Source organism: Tasmannia lanceolata, unplaced genomic scaffold (genome assembly GCF_043159265.1).
Source record: "Tasmannia lanceolata isolate RefF3 unplaced genomic scaffold, GAP_Taslan_0.1 ptg000006l, whole genome shotgun sequence".
In the NCBI taxonomy this organism is placed as follows: Eukaryota; Viridiplantae; Streptophyta; class Magnoliopsida; order Canellales; family Winteraceae; genus Tasmannia; species Tasmannia lanceolata.
Window position 1 is genome coordinate 49,897,027 of NW_027518683.1, and position 23,304 is coordinate 49,920,330.

The following is a 23,304-nucleotide window of genomic DNA, read 5'->3' on the forward strand; positions in this document are numbered from 1 at the left end:
CGTCACAAGTTTCCAACTATTCTAATAAGCTATAAGCTATGACCTGTGACTAAAGGCAAGAAGTAAAAGCAATTATTTCCGATTTGCTATCTGGTTCTAAAATATATTTTTGATTCTGACTCTGTACAGGTTCCTGTATCTATATCTCTGACATGCATCATGATTATGAGCACACTGCATGCATAACCCTCCAATGGGTAGGGATACACTGGTTAACCCACAAGTGCGTAGGTATATAACGGTATACACATCAACCCACCGGTGGGTAGTTATATGCTGGTATAGACATCAACCCGCCAATGGGTACTGATACGCCGGTATACATCCACCCGCCAGTGGGTACTGATACGCCGGTATAGATAGGATATTCCTCCTCCTTTTCTAGCCTTGGGTGGAGTTACTCCCTGGCACTCTTGGGCTTGAGATGATTCTGATGCTGGATTCTTGAGCATATCCATATGACATACATGAGCATCCTGCATAGCATTGCACTTCTGATTTTGGCGATGACCTAATTTGGATATATATATATATGAGAAAAGGGTTCCTGCGCTCGAGTGCTGAAAGCGGGGTGGGGCCACATTGGGGGGGGGGTGATTCTAAGCATTCATTTGACAAGCCCCATCATGGATTGGGGTGTACAAAAAATCAGCTCCATTGAACCATCTTAGGGTGTCCATTTGTGGATCCAAAAATGGACAGATACTATTTGTCCACAAATCTGCCCATTTTTTGCCCCACAAATGGACACCCTATGGTGATCCAATGGAGCTGATTTTTGGTGGACACCCTGTCCATGAAAGGGCCCATCAAATGAATGCTTTGGATCCCCCCCACCCCCAATGTGGCCCACCCCTGTTTCTGCACTCGAGCGCAGATAAGCTTATCTGCGCTCGAGCACAGGAACCCTCTCTCTCTCTCTCTCTCTCTCTCTCTCTCTCTCTCTCTCTCTCTCTCTCTCTCTCTCTCTCTCTCTCTCTCTCTCGATATATATATATATACTCACACGTGGACACTCGAAATATACATATATGTATTTATATATGTGGGGATATACTTATATGTATAGTGGTGAAATAATAAAAAGTAAAATGCTCTTTCGAGCATAGTATTGAGCAATAATGATTGCTAATAGCCATGGGCATGAGTGCCAAATTGATAACTATGTGTACCTTTATGAGATCTTGATGATCTGATGTTGGTTGATAGCTCTGTGTAGCTCGGTGATATTCTAATATTCTAATATTGGGTATTTGATTTCTGGACAGACATCAACCCGTCAGTGGGCAATGATACGCTGGATAACCCACCAATGGGTAGTTATACGCTAGTATACACATCAACCCACCAGTGGATAGTTATACGCTGGTATAAACATCAACCCGCCAGTGGTAGTGATACGCTGATATACATATAATATTCATCCTCCTTTTGTGGCCCTGGGTTGAGTTACTCCCTCGACACTCTTGGGCTGAGATGATTCCGAGCATAGCGTATGTTGCATATATGGGCATACGCATTTGACATGACAAGTACTCTGATTCTGATTGTGACTTATTATTGTTTCTGCTCGGACATGATTATACTCTATTAAATATTATGGGGTTGAATAACTCAGAATTTATTATTGAAACCAATAGCATATAGTATTACACTGCTAGTATACTATATTGCTTACAAGCTTTTGCTTATGTACGACTGTTGCATTTTTTCAGCTAAGTATTAGTGCATCAGCTAAAGGAACTTATTTTTGGACTTCTATTTGAGACCCTACTTCAGAGTACGTATGGGATATCTGTTTTTATTTTCCTAGTTGCACGCGCGCGCACACACATGTATGTACGTATATGTATTTGAGATTTTCCTTTTATTTACATCCATTTTTAGTCGATTATGGATGTTATGATCATTGCCATGCTTATCTAGCTCGGTTACGAGTTCAGAGGCCTTGTACACTTGCTGAGTTCTCCTAGTAAGTGCACGGTGCTTGTCACGTACCCCGGGGTCGAGAGCGTGACAATATTAAAGACTTGAGACCCTTGAAATCTTTTCTTGGAATTGAGTTGATTTGTTTAAAAAAGGGGTGTATTATCTATAAGCACAAGTATGTTTTGTATCTCTTGAAGAAAATAGGAAAATTAAGAGAAAAGCTAGTAGACAATCCAATGAAACAAAATCAACATTTTAACGAGAAGAATGGGGATGTATTGGAGGAACTGCATATTTAACAAAGATGTCCAACGAAACTAATATAACTCAACACTCGGCTTAACATAGCCTATGCAATAAATATATTTAGTCAATTCTCACATGAACCCAAAACAACTCATCTTGAAGCACCTGACAAGATCTTGAGGCACAAAATCTGATCCTGCTAGGTGTCCTATATGCAAAAATATGGCAATCAGACAGAAATATGTTGTGACGCAAATCAGGAAGGTACTTAAATAGATAGACGATCAACTCAGGGTTATTGAACTCTTATTGGTGGGGAGATTTTGACATGGAAAAGCAAGCAGCAGTTTCTTGAGTCAAGGTCAAGTGCAAAACCAGAGAATCGAGCCACAACACATGCCACCAGTGAAATGAATTGGTTAAAATTTCTTCTAAAAGGTAAGGAGTCTCTACAAGAACACTAATGAAATTGTATTGTAATAAATGGGCAGTAACCCATATTACTTTACTTCATAAAGGATTAGACATAGTGAGGTGGATTAAGTCCTTGTAAAGGAGGTGAGATGCAAAGAGATTGGCACTCCTTTAATCAAGTTAGATGATTAAGCTGCAAATACACCTACCAAGGCAATGGGCAAGAGATAATTGTTTGGTTGTCATTCTAAGCTGGTGATGCGTGTATGTATGCACCATCTTGAAGGGAAGTATCGAAAACATTGTTTAAAAACTCCCCAAGTCAATCATTGATTCGCCCGAGTCGACCCCCTTTTGCTGTGGTTGAGTTCTAGTCGGAGCCTACATTTTGCCCCACCAAATCAATCAAAATGCCTTTCTCATCCAAGCGAATGAAAAGTTCACCACGCCAATCATTGACTAGCAGGAGTTGACTCACTTATACCATGGCCGAGTTCTCCCACAAGCTCGAGTTTCTGAAAGGTGGTTGAGACTTGAGAGTAGGTTGCATAATTTGCATAGGGGTAGTGCTGTCTTTTGGAATTTATTTTCCTTTAATCTAATCCAAGAAGCATTTTTGTAATTAGGTGTATAAGGGAAGATTAGGGGCTGATTAGTGAGACTAATATGATTCTTTCTTTTCCCCAAAATTATGTATTTACCCCCTTTATGTCTTTTCCTTCTTCCATTTCAACTCTTGGGGCTCTACAGCAGACCTCGGTCATGCCGAGATAGAAAGGGGCTTGAAATGAAAGCCGAGAATGACCAATGGAGCCAACCACCCATTGATCGATGGACAAAAGAAGTGGCCAACCATGAACATATCTTAGGGCTTTGATATTTCATAACTTATGATGGTGCCGATTTATACAGATATTATGAGGATGATTCCAAGCTAAAAGATTATGTCAAAGTTGTAAGTTCCAATTGCAAACAATATGGAAGAATGATTTGCGGATGTAAAACAAAGAGAAGATGTGAACTTTTTTTTTGGCAGGTAAGCTGGGATCAAAGCTGCAACCACAAGGTTGAGATACAAAGCCTCAACCATTGAGCTATAAGCCCAATCCCAGGAGAGGAGAACTTTATTGCCAAGAACTTTTAGAACTGGACGGAGGTTTATGATCGATAAAATGGTTCTTGAAATAAGAATTGGGGAGGAACATTGAAGCCTACAACAAATTTGGTGATTCCAACCCAAGGAGTGTCATGAAAATTCCAAAAGGGCTTCAAAATTGGCCTCTATTTTTTTTATTTTTTTTTGAATGGTAAAAATTGGGCCTCTAATGCACCAATTGATTACACAAAACTACATCAATGGCAGGTTCAGTCCCCAAGGTGATTGCAAATATAGATTAAAAGATGGATCACTTCATACTTTCACGACTTCCGGTGATTTGTGTTTCAAGAGAGCCAAGTTTAGAAATTAAGATGGACTGGGTTTAGACAGATTCTTGAAATTGACCTGTTCTCAAATCAGACTTCCAAGGATTATTTAAAAGGTATAATGGTTTGTTTGAAGTAGGATTTATATGGGTTTATATTTTAGAAAGTACTGATCCTTATAGAATCTAGCATACACTTCCCTTGCTTTCTCTATGGTAGCAGCAGTTACTCCTCTTTTAATCAATGGGACTGTTCTAGAATACAAGTAGGGTTTCATTTAGGTGTTCTAAGGGTTGAGATTCACTGTAATAAAAGGCTGGGAACAGCTGCAGTATTCTCTAGTTGATTTGAGACAGCAATAAGTATGTAAGTAGTTCAAGCTTTGATTAATTTGTATTGTGTTTTTCCTTTTGAATAGCTTAATTTGATATTGTGTTCTTGTTTAAGTGCATCAAATTTATATATTTGATCAATTTACTTTGGTCAAATTCTCTTTGAGATGTAATTTAGCAAATTAGATAGATGAACTTGAATTCATTGATTCAACAACAGCAGAATTGGTAAGCAAATCCAAAGGAGATTCTTATGGGGAGGATCAGACGACAAGGAGTCACAAGTAAGGTGTGAAGAGGTGTGCAAAACCATTAAAGAATGGGAGTTGGAATAGGAAAACTTAAAGGAGTTTAACACTGCGATGCTTGGCTTTGGAGATATGGAAAGGAGAGAAACCAGTTACGGACAAAGATAACTGACAGCAAATATGGACTGCTTCCTGGCAATTGGATTTTAGATGATAGATATGGATTTGCAGAGGTGATCTGTAGGAGGGATATCCTACGAAAAATACAAATTTAACGAGGGGTTAGATACAAAGTATATAAAGTAGGCAGGATAAAATTTTAGCAAGAGAAATGGTTCCACGAGCCATTGTTAAAGGAGGTGTTTCCTGACCATTAAGCAGTTGCTCAAAATAAGGAAGACTTTGTAAGAGATTGCCTTGAGCAAGTGGAGGGGCGAGTAAATTGGAGCAACATTTTCAGAAGTAACTTTTTTGACAAAGAGATCAAAATGCCGGCTCAATTTATGTAATTGTCGGATGCATGCTCTTAGAGGTAGGAATAGTGATGATGTCATTCTGTCCACACCACATGTTCCTATTACTCCATCATCAGTCCCTTGGTTTTAAATTTCGTCTGAAATTTCGGACTGAAATTTGGCAAAATCCTAAATTTGAAGAAATTCCAAATTTCAGTAATTTTGGCCAAAATTTTGGTAACTTTGGCCGAAATTTTGGAGTGAATAACATATGACTTTTTTTTTAATTACCAGATTTCGGCCGAAATTTCAGTTTCGGGGAGGGGCGAAACGCATACCGAGACTGAAATTTAAAACCATGATCAGTGCCACCATCACCAACTTCCTTGCATCAAACTACTACAATTTCTCAAAGTAATTCATTGGAGCAAGCACAAAGACGTCTTCATAATACATAGGGAAAGAGGGCACAAAAATGAAGATGGTTAGAAATTACAACCTTTTGATGTACTTAAATTTTGAAAGATATATATGAAGATGGTTAGAAATTTCTATTTTTTGATGCACTTGAATTTTAAAAGACATATAAAGAAAATATTGCATAAACTCTCTCATGGTGCTCCCAACCTTAGACTCTTCTAGGCACTCACGCTTGCCCGTTCCCACTTCATGCTTCTAAGCTTATGCTACATCAAAAGGGGTAGACAGGACAAAAGGGTTTAGATCCGGTGTTCCTCTAGGGTGTTTATTGTAAATTAGTTCTACAACCATGCCGAGCATTTGGATGGATAGCCTTTCTTGATAAGATTTTCAAGGTGAACCATTGAGAAGCCGTAGAATCTTAACAGTAGACCATTTCGCCCTTTGCCTGAGTAGATTAGTTATTCGTACATTGCAGGACAAAGAGGGAGATTTAGGGCCATATCTTATCAAGATTCAGCATTTCATGGGTTTTCCCACTGGAAGTGGAGGACCAAGGTTACCTAGAACACGGTTCGTTCCGGTATGTGGTACGGGAACGTGTACGGGGTACGATGCGGTATGCGGTACGCGGTACGATGAGGGTAAGCTAAGTTAGTTGGCTATTTTAGTTCGCGGGTCGATTTAGCATGAAAATTTGGGTCGCTTTGGTACTCTATATATATAATTTCATATATTTTTACAAAATATCATTTATAGTCCATACTACATACAATTGATAAACAAAACCAAAAACCTCATGTATGCCATTTATATATATTCAAAATGAAAATTCCAGTTCCAATCCAATCCATAATATAAAAAATTTGAAGATCTCCAAATATCACTAAATTAAGTACCAACACATATTGCATTCTCGATCTTAAGTGAAGCAAACAGAAAATAACTACCCTGTTCTGAAATAAGAATATAAAGATATGAACAAACTAATAAACTATTGTGCAACTCTCTTTTCCTAGTCTATCGAAGTGCTCCCTCTCTCTATGCATCTCTCCCTTTCGCGCGAGTCGCCATTTTTGTTGATCCGGGTCGCAAACGACCCACGTTTCGGGTCGGCGACCTCGGATCGCGGGTCGGAGGGCGATCCCGGTAACTTTGTGGAGGACCTCCTAGAGTGTGGCAGGAGAAGGGGAGAATATTATAGAGTGATCTTGTTGGCTACCATGTGGGTAATAATTTGGAAGGAAAGAAATGCCAGAATGTTTAGGGCTATGGCAAAAGGTCCCCTTTTCATGTATATCAAGGTGATTGCGCTAACAATATCCGAGGTGAAAATCCTTCCAAGATTTAGATTCACATCACTCTAATCTTTGGCGATGCTGGAGAGATATTTAAAGCTAAACTTTGACGGATCCAACAAACTCAAGACCAACGACAGGCGTTGGAGGATTACTAAGGCCGGACTGAGGATGATAAAATTGGCCTTTTCAGGTCCAATAGGGATCACTGACTCCAATGAAGCACAAGTAAGGGTTGTACTCCATGGTTTCAACTTGATTGAGAATAGTGATTTGGATAGCCTAATCGTGGAGGGAGATTCCCTTAATGTCACAAGGTGGCGAGATGGATCTCATCCTCATCCTTGGAGGTTCGTGCAATTCATTGAGGAGATTATGGATCAAGTGGTGGATCATAGTACCTTCTTCGGTCGTGCAAGGAAATCGGAAAATAGCAAGACAGATAGACTCGCTAGGGCAGGGGCACATAGACAAAGCCTACAAATTTTCTATTTTCTCCTTCCTTGACTAGATTCCCACTTCGTATTTTGATTTCTCTTCTTTTGCTTTTGTATTCTGATCACCACAGTTGGCTTTTCTCCTATTCTTAATATATTCATTCAAAATTAAGAAAAAAAACAACAACAACAGCAGAATTGGTCCTATTCTTAATATATTCATTCAAAATTAAGAAGTGTTAAAGTAGAAAAGATAAATAACGCCTTTCTCCAACAGCTTAAGCTTTTAGAGAAGTTGGTAAGTTAACATGGTATCAGAGCCAAAGGTCTTGAGTTCAAACCTCCCGGATAGCAAAAATTCACATGTGATGGTCGGCCCAAAGTGGGACCACATGTGCAACGTGTTTGCCAGGTGAGCCACACGTGCGGGGGAGTGTTAAAGTAGAAAAGATAAATAACGCCTTTCTCCGACAGCTTAAGCTTTTGGAGAAGTTGGTAAGTTAACAAGAAGAAAAAAAACAGCAGAATTGGGACATCCACTTTATTCCCTACATCATAATCCTATATAGCAAAGTAGCGTATTCTTTCCTTCTTAGCAAGGCAACTAGAGTGGAAATGTGGAATACAACATGTAATTAAGAAAATTAAGAAAAAACAACAGCAGAATTGGGACATCCACTTTATTCCCTCAATCATAATCCTTTATAGCAAAGTAACATATTATTTCCTTCTTAGCAAGGCAACTAGCATGGCATACAACATGTAATTCAAAAAGGATTAAAAATAAGAGATGTGGAACCAGTTATGGATGAATGCAACTGATGTTTGCAGTGAAAAAAAAAAGAATAAGGGAGTTCTACCATGTTTATGAGAGCAATATAGACAAAATCATGTCCGAGCTTTACCGTGTTTGAGAATTAGCAGGGTTTGGTAAATAATAAAATAAAAACTATCCAATAGAGGATACTCATGCTAGCAACTCCAGCAAAGTGGAAGGTTTTCAATGTCATTTGTGTCCCAGGTTCTCCTATACTTTGAGCTCCAATGGCTCCAATTGCAGTTCCAGCTTCTATTCTTTTTAAATGGTAACGAGATATGCAGGCTTCCAAGAAAACCTACAATATAGAAAATGAAAATAATTTGGTTTTAAATGAAAAGAGGCACAAACTATCTTAAAGCCGGTAGAACATGTCACAAAAGTTTATGATCTAGAAGATAAAAAAATGAGAGGCTAGCAAAAAAATAATAATTAGGTAAGAAAAGGGCCAACTAACAAGTTGCCAATGCAGTACCAATGAGATGCCTATCTGCAAGATATTTATGAAATAGAAGATAAAAAATGTGAGGCCTATCATATAAATATAATTGAAATAGATATTAAAAACCTTATGCTTCTTCTATTGTCACCATACATTGATTCATTATATTTGTTGATCCTATTAAATACCCATCACATTTAATGGCACAAATTACACCTTATTGGTCGTTTGTTCAAATTTCTATTGGTATTAGTGCATATACCAAGAGATGTCTGTGGTGTGCCAATAAGCATACCCTTAACTTCTTCAAAATTGCTAAAATACATGAAATCTTTTGATGCTGAGCCTCTATTCCTCCTTTTCATGGGGACAAAAAAAGTCGAAACATAAAAAAAAATAAAAAAAATACTAGAAAATTAAAACATTTCACTATACAAGGATTTACTGGGCAATTTCGAGGAAAGCCATTTCGCGGCTCACTTTTGCAGGAGAGAATCAGATGCATTAAACGAATAAGACAGTCTGCTAAAAAGTGAGCCAGTGTGGCTGTTCTCTCCTGCAAAAGTGAGCCGCGAAATGGTTTTCTGTGAAATTGCCTGGCAAATCGCTTATATAATATAACAAACACTAGCACTAGGACTGTCGATGGACCAGAAGCCAACGGACCTGCACGGTCTGATGGATACAAATGCCTAGGCTGGTGGGACTGAGACATATACAAAGTGGATCCGTTGGACTGTACCGCAAGGCCATTTTTTAATCCGATGGGTCCTAGACAATGCTAAAAATGTCCTTTGGAGGTGTACAGACCGAGTTATATTTTGCGATTTACAAAAATACCGTCCATGGTTTTTAACTTGAAGGCTAAACATGAGGAGTATTTTTGGTACGAAACATTTACACAGCAAAAGGGAAAATATTGCATTTGAATGAAAATCGAACGAACAATTCCATCTCCTCTCTCATCATATTGAACCTTAAAACTGTGAAACCCATTTGCAGGTCATCATTGCATTTGTCAATTGTCTGTTGCCGCCGCTGCTCTCCTCCCCCATCTTCTCTGTGTGCTAGTCTTGCTCTATATCTCTGAATTGGTCGTCACCGTCTCTATTTATGATTATATATGTCGAATCGCAACTCTTTGTCATCAGTCCCTAGTCAATTTTTTGTATCATCGAATGTTATGTTTGAATGATTCTTGATCCTATTTATTTGAAGAAAATTTAGCACTTGAATGGTTCAAAATCATGCCAATTGATATAATGCTTTATACAAACTTTTAATTTTATAAAACAAAAGGACCTAGGACACTCTGATGGACAATTTGGTTTTTAATGGGACCGTGACATAAACACAGTAAATAAGATCCACAGATGTGACAGAGTAGGACCCAATCGAGTTAAGATTTCCGTTCCAAATTGAGTCTATTCCCTAATTAGTACTAAGGGAATAAATGTATTGTATCTACATCAATAAAACATTGGTAGACAGCAGCAAACATAATAAACTATAACGATATAGAAGCAAAACACACCAACACATGCATATAGATATATTCTATCTATGTATTATTTTACATGATTTACATTTTAACTTTTCAGGAACAAAACTAAACCAATAAAATCTTCAAGAAAAAGCTTGAATTGCTTCATTAGAAAATGAAAAGGTCAACTATTTAGAAGAGGAATGCTTTCATACACGAGCCATTGTGATTTGGTTTATTTGGATCGCCCATCTTAACAGGCCCTACATTGGATTTCCAAAGACCAAAGATCGTGTCGATTGAGCAATTTTATCATCCAATAATATCCATCTTTGGCCATTAATGTTGACTGTTGCCTATAAGTGAATCATGACCATTCAAATTCGACAACCAAAAAACATGTAATTGGATATATGGATTGTCATATTGGCTTAGTTTTGGACGACTAGAGATCAAACTAAGACCTAATAGATGGACAATTGAAGTCAACAACAAGTTGGACCCACAGAAACACGGTAAATCATAACATCTTTCCTTTTTTTTGTCCCTTATCATTTCGGTCGAATTTCGAAGTGGAATGAAACCGTTGAATTTTCATTTTGGTGGGGATGGAAACGTAAACATTTCGGTCGTTTCTTCTCGGTTTCGGTGGAACTTTAAAACCATGAGGATAGCGGGAATAATTTTAATAAATTTGCAATATAGGATTTGGCACTCTCTCATGGATTATTTATACCAACAAATAAACCTCCCAAGAATACTTTGATATTGAATTAACGGGATATCAAACTTCTTGGGAAAAAATCCCATATTTCATTAGCCATCCTACTATCAATAAACAGATGGACAAAATTTTCCTCTCGAGTGTTGCTGCAGTAGTTAGACCTAGATGCAAGGCGGACGAATCTGTTTTTGATGCTGCTGTCAACTAAAATTACTGTATTGTATAGCCTCCATAAGAAACATCTTATTTTGGTAGGAAAATCATTCTATACAAACTTGTCCAAAGTTTTACCACCATCGTGAACTCTAATCACTTCAATCTTAATTTTGTAGTGAAGCAACCAAATTTGCTTGGCGTCCAAACTAGTTGATTTTCTCTACTTCAAATGATGCCATTTACCTTCTTAATGGCTTCCACAAAACCAGAAGGCAAGTAATTAGCAAAAGTGTTTATGTTCCATTTACCATCAGTGTCCACAGCCTCTTTAACCAGCATATTAAAGTCAATTGAGGAAGAGTTATATACATATTCCAGCGGAGGCATGTTGCTAATCCATCTATCTATCAAGAAATAGATATTACCATTACCAATTCCATTTAACATTGGAAAATCAGACCTCTTTTGTGCTGATGATTTCCTTCCATATCTCAGAGTCTCCATATTTAGGGACGGACGATAGGAGACTACCATTTCTAAGATAACGAGCAGTCATAAACTCGATCCATAATGATGATTTCATGTACGGTCAATAAATAGATTTTAACCGATAGGAAACTACCATTTCTAAGCTTTTGTATCGATTTCACCCTCTTCTTTTTTCTTGCACAGCCTATCCCAAGCCATCCAATGGTGTTTGTTTCCTTATTCTGTACTCCGTAGTGCCCCGCTAGAAATTGGCCATAATGTTTCGATCCTTTTAGTAACAGACACAAGAGGATTCATAACCAATAATAAATAAATCGGCATGGATGAGAGAATACGATTCAGAAGAATGAATTCACCTCCTTGAGAGGATTCAACACTCAATCTACCTTTGTAAAGTGTACCTCCAAGATAGATAATAGGAAGTTTTTATAGTTGAAACGAGTGACTACTTTAATGATATTTTCGCTTGACCTCAAAATCTTCTCTGAGCAAGAAAAGAAGTTTTTCTCCTTGTCTATGAGTTGTGTTGATGCGCTTTCATAATTGTTTAAGAATAACATGATATTGCTCAAGGATCTTTTAGTGCGTAAACAATTTACATTTTAGACCATAAATTGGATGGTATGGATTACCTATGAAGATAATTTGGAAGGGCACAACCATATTTACTTTACAGCCCATTATTTGGACCCATTATTTAGACGGTTTGGATCATTCCATGATGCCCACTAGTTTTTTTTTAGATTAAATTACACTATGGTGATGAACCCACAATAACTTATTGCATGGTGTAGTTCTAACACGGTGGTGTCAATATCAAGTTACGTAGTGTTGAAATCACTTATGTGGGTCCACCATGATAGTCGGCCATATATAAGGTTCATACAAGATGGCTGAAATAAATCTTGGTAAGTGGGGTCCACTAGCTTATGTAGCATGAATTGTTGCTCAAGGAGGAGATGAAGCAATAAGGAAACACTCTTAAAATTATATGGTTGGCAACTTTTGAAAAGGGAAAGCCAATGATTTTTAATTCTAATTGAATTTGCAGATCGTCTTGGGGAGAATCCAAAAAGGAAAGTCGGTTACACACGTGGGACCACCTTAGGGCTGCTTTTGCATGGAATATAAAAAGGCATGCATATACATGCAATAGAAAGTGAAAAAAGAAAGAAAGAAAAGAAAGGGCTGATATGGAAACTTGGAAAGGGTTGGCAAGCAAGAACTGACCATAAACGTTTCGGTATCTTGCCAATTTTCGTTAGCATGCATCTCTCTCTCTCTCTCTCTCTCTCTCTCTCTCTCTCTCTCTCTCTCTCTCTCTCTCTCTTTGGTTATATTGTTTTATGTAATAGAAATTGGGACCCACTTGGGTTTTAGAAAGTTTTTCAAACAACCAAATACGTCTAGCATGTTTTCCTTGGTTTTTCACGTTTTAGCTTTAAAATATATATAGTTTCTAATTATTCTCTTACCATACAGGTGGAACCCAATTGGAATTACAAATGCATGCAAACGTGGGACCCAATTAGAATTGCACTCACAAGCTATTTTGTTTTAGACACAGTGGCCACTCTCACGTTTTAGGTTGAATCAAAATAGAAACTTCTATTTACATGTAATGCATATAGATGCAACCATGTGGGTCCCACTTGCATTTGCTAAAATTCATTCCTTATATATACATATATATATATATATATATATATATATGGTTTCTAATATATGCATGATCATACTTTTTTGTCTTGTAGCAAAACAACACACAAACGTATAAAAGAGAGAGTCAACAAAAGTGGCCCAGCTTTCCAACAAAGGGAGCAAAGTTTGTAAAATTATGAAGCTTGCTGAAATTACAAACAAATGGTGGAAGTTAAAAAATTCCCAAGACAGGTGGTAGTTGCCAAAAATACAAGAAACTTGCCAAGTTTGTGACTTTTTTTTTGTGTTGAAAATAGAAGTGTGTTCTCTCTATATATTGAAGTGAAGGCTCTCTTCTTTCACTCTCCTTACATACTCTCTACTCTCTTTCACATTCTCTTTACACTCTTGTTCTCTCTTGTTTTCTTTCAAGTTCCTTTTCTTTTTCTCTCAACCAAGGACCAATCCACCATCATTCAAGGCTCAAGGTGACATATAGGCATTGAAGAAGGGAGATTCAACCATTGCTTGAGGAGAAGAAAATGAATAAGTTTCATTGTTTTATTACTTAGTTTCAATTTCAATTCATGTACTTCTGCTTTTAATTTCAATTAAAGAAGAGTTCTCTTTGTTCTTTTTCCTTTCAAGTTACTTAATGGCAATTCCAATTCCCCTCTCTATTTTCTTTGTTTCTTTTCCTTTCGCCCTGGATAACTACACCGATCTACTTAGGGTTTAGATGAAGTCAAGGGGAAGGAGAAAGATGATTAATTGAAATCAATGGTATAAAATAACAATCATATATAGGGGTTTATATTTGTTGGATCCCAATCACTCATGCCATTGGCTTTCCCCTTTCGTATGAGTAATTGCCGATAAACAAATATAATTTCTTATATAATCTATAAAATTGGGTAGTATGTTTGATCAATCACTCATGGGCAATGACATCTATTGATCTTATTTCTCATTGACCGGATTTATCAAATACACTATCCAATGCAAAAATTGGTTTAATTGATTATCCAATCCAAACCCATGTTGGATTCTAATTCTAAGTAATATTTTAATCAAATTAAAGTCTCAATTAGATTTCAAATTATTTTTCCAATAGAATTTCAATTCACTTTAGAGTAGTTTTTCAATCCAATTTTCCAATTAATATAGGCTTTAGATTTTGGTTTTCTAATTAGGTTAGATTATTAATAGAAATCCTTTATTAGTTCACTTTGCCTAAATATAAGGGTTAAATTGGTAATCATTTCTTATTGTTTTCGATCCTTGTCTATTTAGTTTATAAATTTAAATATATTATTGGATCCGAGGTTGTAGTCCACGGAAATCCTGAGTCTATTCCAGTCAACAATATATCATAAGTTTATTTTCCAAATAGTTAAGGGTAGAAATCACAATAAGCTCTTCCCTGAGTACGACCCGTATTTACACGATCCGTGCACTTGCGGTTATATTTAATAAGACAGTCAAGTTTTTGGCGTCGTTGCCGGGGAAGAGTACAGTTACTTTAATTCTTATATTATTCGAAGTGATTTTTATTTTTCTTTTATTTTTAATTAGTTGTCTGTTTACTTTGGTTTTTTGCTACTTCTTTTTCTAACTTGGCTCTTTTCTGTTTATAAGTGCAGGTTGGGTGCGGAACTCGGCCAATCCAATCAGAAACGGAGGAGAACATCCAACCCAATCCTATAGCCATGGCGAAAGAAGAACCGTCCAAGACCCTTCGCGACCATTTCTATCAGGCCCTAGCAGCGCAACCCTCATGCATTAGATTGCCAGCTGCTCAGGGCAATAATTTTTAGCTTAAGTCGCATTTTATTTTCATGCTCCCCCATTTTCACGGGCTCCCATCTGAGGATGCCTATTTATTTTTACGTGAGTTTGAGAAGGTTTGTGCTTTGATTAAACTGCAACAACTTTCCGATGATGCAGTAAAGTTGCGGTTCATCACCTTCTCACTCAATGAGGGAGCCAAAAAATGGCTCTATGGTTTGCCCACAAACTCAATCACCACTTGGGAGGGGTTCACGGTTGCCTTCCTTAAGAAGTTTTTCCCTTTACATAAAACAAACAAGCCAAGGAACGATATTTTACAATTTAAGCAAAAACCATTAAAGTTGTTTTCTAAATTTATGGAGAGATTCAAAGATCTACTCCAAGAGTGCCCTCATCATGGTCTTGATTTGTGGCACTTATGCCAAATAGTATATGAAGGCATTGATTTCCAAACCAAAAAACTTTTAGAGTCCATGTGCTCTACAGGGTTCACATCTTTTACAGATGAAAACCTTGCTTGGAGTTTCTTGCTTGATTTGGCTGAGAAAACACGTAAGTGGGTATCCACTCAAGAAAGCGAGAGAGCCACCTCAAGTAAGGGGTTCCTTATTGGTTGGCCCACCTTGATAGCCCCCTTGGTTCCAAGAGAAATTGGGATGATTTCACCATCCCCGATTTTCAGTACTACTATATGGATCATTGGAAAACATAGCACTCACATTTTCATTAGAATTACCAAACTTTGAAACATTTTGGCATTCATCCATGACATGGCGGCTCTCTCGCTTGGAACCACGGCACCCTCAATAAGGAACCCCTTACTTGAGGTGGCTCTCTCGCTTTCTTGAGTGGATTCCCACTCACGTGTTTTCTCAACCAAATCAAGCAAGAAACTTCAAGCAAGGTTCTCATCTGTAAAAGATGTGAACCCTGTAGAGCACATGGACTCTAAAAGTTGTTTGGTTTGGAAATCAATGCCCTCATATACTATTTGGCACACAAATGCCACAATTCAAGACCATGATGAGGGCATTCTTGGAGTAGATCTTTGAATCTCTCCATAAATTTAGAAAATGACTCTAATGGTTTTTGCTTAATTCTAAAATATCGTTCCTTTGGTTGTTTGTTTTATGTAAAGGGAAAAACTTCTTAAGGAACGCAACCGTGAACCCCTCCCAAGTAGTGATTGAGTTTGTGGGCAAACCATAGAGCCATTTTTTGGCTCCCTCCTTGAGTGAGAAGGTGATGAACCGCAACTTTACCGCATCATCGGAAAGTTGCAGTTTAATCAAAGCACAAACCTCCTCAAACTCACATAAAAATAAATAGGCATCCTCATATGGGAGCCCGTGAAAAGGGGGAGCATGGAAATAAAATGCGACTTAAGTTCAAAATTATTGCCCTGAGCAACTGGCAATCTAATGCATGAGGGTTGCGCTGCTTGGGCCGCATAGAAACGGTCGCGAAAGGTCTTGGGCACTTCTTCTTTCGCCATGGCTATAGGATTGGGTTGGATGTTCTCCTCCGTTTCTGATTGGATTGCTCTCTCCAATCGGTTGTCTGAGTTCCGCACCCAACCTGCACTCATAAACAGAAAAGAGCCAAGTTAGAAAAAGAAGTAGCAAAATATCAAAGTAAACAAACAACTAATTAAAAATAAAATAAAAATAAAAATCACTTCGAATAATATAAGAATTAAAGTAACCGTACTCTTCCCCGGCAACGACGCCAAAAACTTGACTGTCTTATTAAATATAACCACAAGTGCATGGATCGTGTAAATACGGGTCGTACTCAGGGAAGAGCTTATTGTGATTTCTACCCTTATACTATTTGGAAAATAAACTTATGATATATTGTTGCCTGGAATAGACTCAGGATTTCCGTGGACTACAACCTCGGATCCAACAATATATTTAAATTTATAAACTAAATAGACAAGGATCGAAAACAATAAAGAAATGATTACCAATTTAACCCTTATATTTAGGAAAAGTGAACTAATAAAGGATTTCTATTAAAAACTAACCTAATTAGAAAACCAAAATCTAAAGCCTATATTAATTGGAAAATTGGATTCAAAAACTACTCTAAAGTGAATTGAAATTCTATTGGAAAAATAATTTGAAATCTAATTGAGACTTTAATTTGACTAAAATATTACTTAGAGTTAGAATCCAACATGGGTTTGGATTGGATAATCAATTAAACCAATTTTTGCATTGGATAGTGTATTTGATAAATCCGGTCAATGAGAAATAAGATCAATAGATGTCATTGCCCATGAGTGATTGACCAAACATACTACCCAATTTTATAGATTATATAAGAAATTATATTTGTTTATCGGCAATTACTCATACGAAAGGGGAAAGCCAATGGCATGAGTGATTGGGATCCAACAAATATAAACCCCTATATATGATTGTTATTTTATACCATTGATTTCAATTAATCATCTTTCTCCTTCCCCTTGACTTCATCTAAACCCTAAGTAGATCGGTGTAGTTATCCAGGGCGAAAGAAAAAGAAACAAAGAAAATAGAGAGGGGAATTGGAATTGCCATTAAGTAACTTGAAAGGAAAAAGAACAAAGAGAACTCTTCTTTAATTGAAATTAAAAGCAGAAGTACATGAATTGAAATTGGAACTAAATAATAAAACAAAAAAACTTATTCTTTTTCTTCTCCTCAAGCAATGGTTGAATCTCCCTTCTTCAATGCCTATATGTCACCTTGAGCCTTGAATGATGGTGGATTGGTCCTTGGTTGAGAGAAAAAGAAAAAGAACTTGAAAGAAAACAAGAGAGACTGTAAAGAGAATGTGAGAGAGAGTAGAGTATGTAAGGAGTGTGAAAGAAGAGAGCCTTCACTTCAATATATAGAGAGAACACACTTCTATTTTCAACACCCAACAAAAGTCACAAACTTGACAAGTTTCTTGTATTTTTGGCAACTACCACCTGTCTTGGGCAAGTTTTTAACTTCCACCATTTGTTTGTAATTTCAGCAACTTATTCTCTATGCGTGCGTTGTTTTGCTACAAGTAAAAAAAGTATGAGTATGCATATATTAGAAACCATATATATATATATATATATATATGTGTGTGTGTGTGTGTGTGTGTGTATAAGGAATGAATTTTAGCAAATGCAAGTGGGACCCACATGGTTGCATGTCTATGCATTTCATGCAAATAGAAATTTCTATTTTGATTCAACCCAAAACGTGAGAGTGGCCACTGTGTATAAAACAAAATAACTTGTGAGTGCAATTCTAATTGGGTCCCACGTTTGCATGCATTTATAATTCCAAGTGGGTCCCACGTGTATGGTAAGAGAATAATTAGAAACTATATATTTTTTAAAGCTAAAACATGAAAAACCGAGGAAATCATGCTGGACGTATTTGGTTGTTTGAAAAACTTTCTAAAACCCAAGTGGGTCCCACTTTATATTACATAAAACAATATAGCCAAAGAGAGAGAGAGAGAGAGAGAGAGAGAGAGAGATGCATGGTAACGAAAATTGGCAAGATACCAAAATGTTTATGGTCGGTTCTTGCTTGCCAACCCTTTCAAAGTTTCCATATCAGCACTTTCTTTTCGTTCTTTTTTTTCACTTCTATTGCATGTATATGCATGCCCTTTTATAATCCATGCAAAAGCAGCCCTAAGGTGGTCCCACATGTGTAACCGACTTTCCTTTTTGGATTCACCCCAAGACGATTTGCTAATTCAATTAGAATTAAAAATCGTTGGTTTTCCCTTTTCAAAAGTTGCCAACCATATAATTTTAAAAGTGTTTCCTTATTGGTTCATCTCCTCCTTGAGCAACAATTCATGCTACATAAGCCAGTGGACCCCACTTACCAAGATTTATTTCAGCCATCTTGTATGAACCTTATATATAGCCGACCATCATGGTGGACCCACATAAGTGATTTCAACATTACGTAACTTGATATTGACACCACCATGTTAGAACTACACCATACAATAAGTTATTATAGGTCCATCACCATAGTGTAATTCAAGCTAAAAAAAAATAGTGGGCATCATGGAAAGATCCAAACCGTCCAAATAGTGGGTCCAAATAATGGGCTGTAAAGTAAAGATGGTTGTGCCGTTCCAAATGATCTCCATAGGTAATCCAGACCATCCAATTTATGGTCCAAAATGTAAATTGTTTACGTCCACAAATCATTTCTATTGAATGATCCAAACTACTCAATTTGGATGATCTAAACTGTTCATTTGGTGGATCATTGGGTTGCGCCCTCTAAATCATTTCTAATGCACAATCCGAGCCATCCAAATTGTGCATTTTGATGTAAATCGATCGTAGCCCCCAACTATTTCCATGGGCTGATCTCAATCATCCAAAAAGTGCCCAAAAATTATTCCAACCGTTCAACTTTTGGTTCTCGGCCTAGATGGGTTAAAATTCTGAAATCTATGCATAGGAGAATCTGAGCCACTCAATTGAAGGGTTGCAATGTAAATGATGGAAAATTCTTCATTTTTATATCTTCTTAGCTCCATTCTTCGTATAACTTCAAGAATAACCCTGAAACATAAAAAACAGATAAACTACCTTAGTAGTACCGCTTTAAATATAGAAAATGCATGATTTATACACCAACAATTCACACATAAATGTGCTCATCAGGTTGCAATGCGATTCACAATCAGCTTGGATATAATTTTCTTAGAACAGTTACATAAACTAATAGGACAATAATCCAAAGTCTTTGGGCTGTCCACTTTAGGAATAAAGGAAACAAATGTATGTGTAAAATCTAGGTATCATACCTCCTATGAAAAATTCTTTGGTTGCTTTGACGAGGTCATCTTTGGTTAGTTCCTACTTGTGTCTAAAGAATGAACCATCAAATACATCTGGACCTGGAGTGGAATCCACTGGTAAACTTAAAACATCCCATCTCACTTATCCTCGTCCAGTGTATTAAGCATTATCTTCTTCACTAGTCACAGTAGGAATTACCTCCTGAATCTCATCATCAACAATAGCTCCCTCTTCTGTCCATAAGGACTTAAAGTAGTCATAAACAATACCTTATATGATAGTCAGGTCATCTGCCCAATTATTATTAATCCAAATCTTTCTAATGTTGTTGTACCTTCCTCTGTTGTTTGTGGAAGTACTAAAGAATTTAGTATTTTGTCTCCTTCCTACAACCACTTTTTTCTTGATTTTGTCTTGAGAAAACTTCATCCATGAGGAGAGCTTGCTCAAACCTCTGTCTAGCCTTCATCAGATTAGACTCATTTTCTTGAGAACGATCCATATCATACTGATTTTCAACCAGAGCAGTAAAATCTTCCGCAGCTCTCACATTTAGTTAAACATCCCCAAAAGAACCTCCGATCCACTCCCTCAAGCTATCCTTTAACCTTTTCGGCTTAAGAGCTGGATTTGATTGAGTACCAAAGGTTGGGGAATGACATTGGTCTTTAACATGACCCACGAAATGCTCATTTAAAGTCCACATCTTCTTTTCTTTTTTCTTTTTTTGAGATCTAAAAAGTCTTTTGTTTAACTGATTAGATTCATTGAGAGATCAAAAAAGGACACGGTCTGAAAAATTACAAGATTAGTGACTCACCTTGGTGCAATGAATGCTATTGATCCATTGGCTGTTAACAAGTACCCTATCAAGTCTGGCTCTTACATTTCCGTCTCCATGTTGGTAATTACTTTTAGCTTCATACCAAACATCCACTAAACCAGCTGCATCAATCACATCATGAAAATCATTAATTGCTCTAATGTTAGCAAGTCTTCATCCTAGCTTTTAATCCAACCTCAAAATAGTGTTGCAATATCCTCCCACTACCCATGGATTAATGACGTTAGAGCTGATTTCTTCAATATGATTCCATAACAGCCACCTCTCAAAATGTGAACCAAGCGACACTACGTTCATGTTTTCAACTGGAGCATTTTGTGTCCAATTTGTTTGGGGGCCCGGCAAGATTAAGGTAGAGGGAGACACGGAGAAAGAAGAAGAGATGCATGCAGTGGACATGGATGAGGAGAGAGCGAACGGGAGATGATGAGAAGAGAGCCAAACAGGGAGAATGGGAAAAGGAAGATATGGTTTGGTTTACATTTCAGGATTACTATCAGGAGATCCCTATAAGCCATCTGGGTCAATTTGGTTTTGGTATGTTTTGGAATCATTCCTAGTATGAGGGAAGCAAGCAACAAATTGTTGCACCAACATCATCCCCACCACATGGTCTCCTTCATTGTTGGTTATACTCGCACTAGCCACCAACCAAGCATTCATCATTAAGTATCAAATATGCCTCTAGATTTGCAATCGAAGGTCGTGGCTCTGATGGTAGAAGTAATGCAAATATTTTTATTTATCTATGTAGGTCTACTACATGCACAATGATGCGGCACAAACATAAAAAATGCATCATGCAAAAAGACCAAGTTAGTGGTAGACTTTGCAAAAGAACGAGAAATCAAAGTTGGCTTTAGGGGCAATGATGGCAAAGAGAAGAGGAGCAACATGAAAGATAGGGTTGAGAGTGCTACGATTCATGAAGAAACAATCTTTCACTAGTAATAAAAAAACAGATATGGGGCCTCTCGTAAAAGGGTGGGATAGTTAACATCATGTCCCTACACACACACACACACACACATAGGGGATGATATCCACACTCCCTCGTATTAATTAACAACCATTTGTTTATTTTAAATTCTCTGATTCGTTGTTGACAGCTTGTTGAGAACTACAACATCCAATGAAAAGAGAGTCTAAAAAGAGAGTAGTGCAACGACCGTCCCTACCTATATAAGTATTACTATGTGAGTATGACGCATGTGCAAGGGGACTTTCTAAACCTCCCTTTTTAAAATGACTAAAATGCCTTTATGGGAGAGAGAGAGAGAGAGAGAGAGAGAGAGAGAGAGAGAGAGAGAGAGAGAGGAGGAGGAGGAAGAGAGAGAGACGGGGAGATAAAGAGAGACAAGGAAAGGAGAGTGTGTTTAAAGCAGTGACAAACAGTTCATCAAAGAATTAGAACACATGGAAAGGGAAGAGATGCGATGGTGTGATAGCTGAAGCGGAAGTAACAAACGCCGTTAGGATTCTGACAGGTTGACACTACCTTCACTAGCCATATTTCCCATGGAACCTCCAACCAAATAGGCCGTATAATCAAGGAAGAATTATAAAGCCAGTAACTGAGAGTTATTCACATTGATGCAGATACACATGAGGGATAATTTTTCTCCGATCTTCCAAGGGTATATGGGGCATAACGAAGAGCTAGGATTAGCGTATAATCTAGGGATCTTTAGAGTCTTATACATTAGTTCTTTGAGGAATTTAAGTATTTTCTAGATATATTTATGAAATTTATATGGTTTACTTTTTTATATATTAGTTCTTTGAGGAATTTATATATATATATGGTTTCTTTATTTATTTATATGGTTTATTTTTTTAATTATTTAAAGGACCTTCATATGATTTTCATTGATTTGGAGAAAGCGTATAATAGCGTTCCCAAGAGTGTTATGTGGTGGGTCCTTGAAAGGAAAAAAGTGCCTACTAAATATGTTATATGATTGAGGATATGTACGATGGAGCAGTAACTAGTGTCAGAACTACGGATGCCACGTCTAGTGAGTTTCCAGTTACAATAGGACTGCACCAAGGATCGGCTCTAAGCCCTTATCTTTTTACTCTAGTTATGGATGAACTTACCGAGGGTATCTATGACGAGGTGTCGTGGTGTATGTTATTTGCAGATGACATAGATGACATAGTATTAATTGACGAAATCAAAGCGAGAGTTAATGCTAAGTTAGAGTTATGGAGAACTACTTTGGAATCCAAAGGTTTTAGACTGAGCAGGGCTGCCTAAGACAGAGTATATGGAGGGCAACTTTAGTAATGTAAGGAGGCGGGGAGACGATGTAGTAAATATGACTGGACAGGAGGTACCTAAGAGGGATATCTTTCGTTGTCTTGGTTCACTCCTACATAAGGAGAGATTGAAGAGGATTTTAACTACAAAATAAGAGCAGGTTAGTTGAAGTGGAAGCATGCCTCAGAAGTTTTGTGCGATCGTAAAATACCTACCAAGTTGAAGGGAAAGTTTTATAAGACAGTTGTCAGGCCCATGTTGTACGGCTCAGAATGTTAGGCTACCAAGAAGCAGCATGTGCATAAGATGAGTGTCGTAGAGATGCGAATGCTTAGATGGATGTGCGGACCTGTGGATAGAAATAGCCTGGACCGATTGATAGTAGAGGGTGATTCACTTAATGTCATACGGTGGCTCGAGGGCTCTTTGGTTCCCCCATGGAGGTTTGCTCATCTGTTTGCTCATCTGTTTGATGAGATCAGGTTTGTCATGTTAGAAGATCAGCAAATGGGATTGCAGACAATCTAGCCAGGGAGGGAGGAAATAGTCAGGACCTACAAATGTTTGATTTCTTGCCCCCATAGGAGGGTTGCCTCTTTGTTTTTCTATCTTTATTTTTGTTCATTTTTCTCTTTTCTGTATT

The 23,304-nt window shown here is 37.5% G+C and overlaps 1 protein-coding gene across 3 annotated transcripts in view; it reads right to left on the reverse strand.

Annotated features, from left to right (window-relative positions):
- LOC143880465 (DNA-directed RNA polymerase III subunit 1-like) overlaps positions 1-23,304 on the reverse strand; it is a 114,153-nt gene that overhangs the window by 25,783 nt on the left and 65,066 nt on the right. For all 3 annotated transcript variants that reach the window (XR_013251707.1, XM_077383500.1, XM_077383501.1), the window contains exon 21: positions 8,172-8,319. Coding sequence is in view for 2 of the 3 variants with exons in the window: in XM_077383500.1 (XP_077239615.1) it covers positions 8,172-8,319 (148 nt within the window). In the remaining variant the exon portion in view is untranslated. The remainder of the gene's footprint in view (positions 1-8,171; positions 8,320-23,304) is intronic.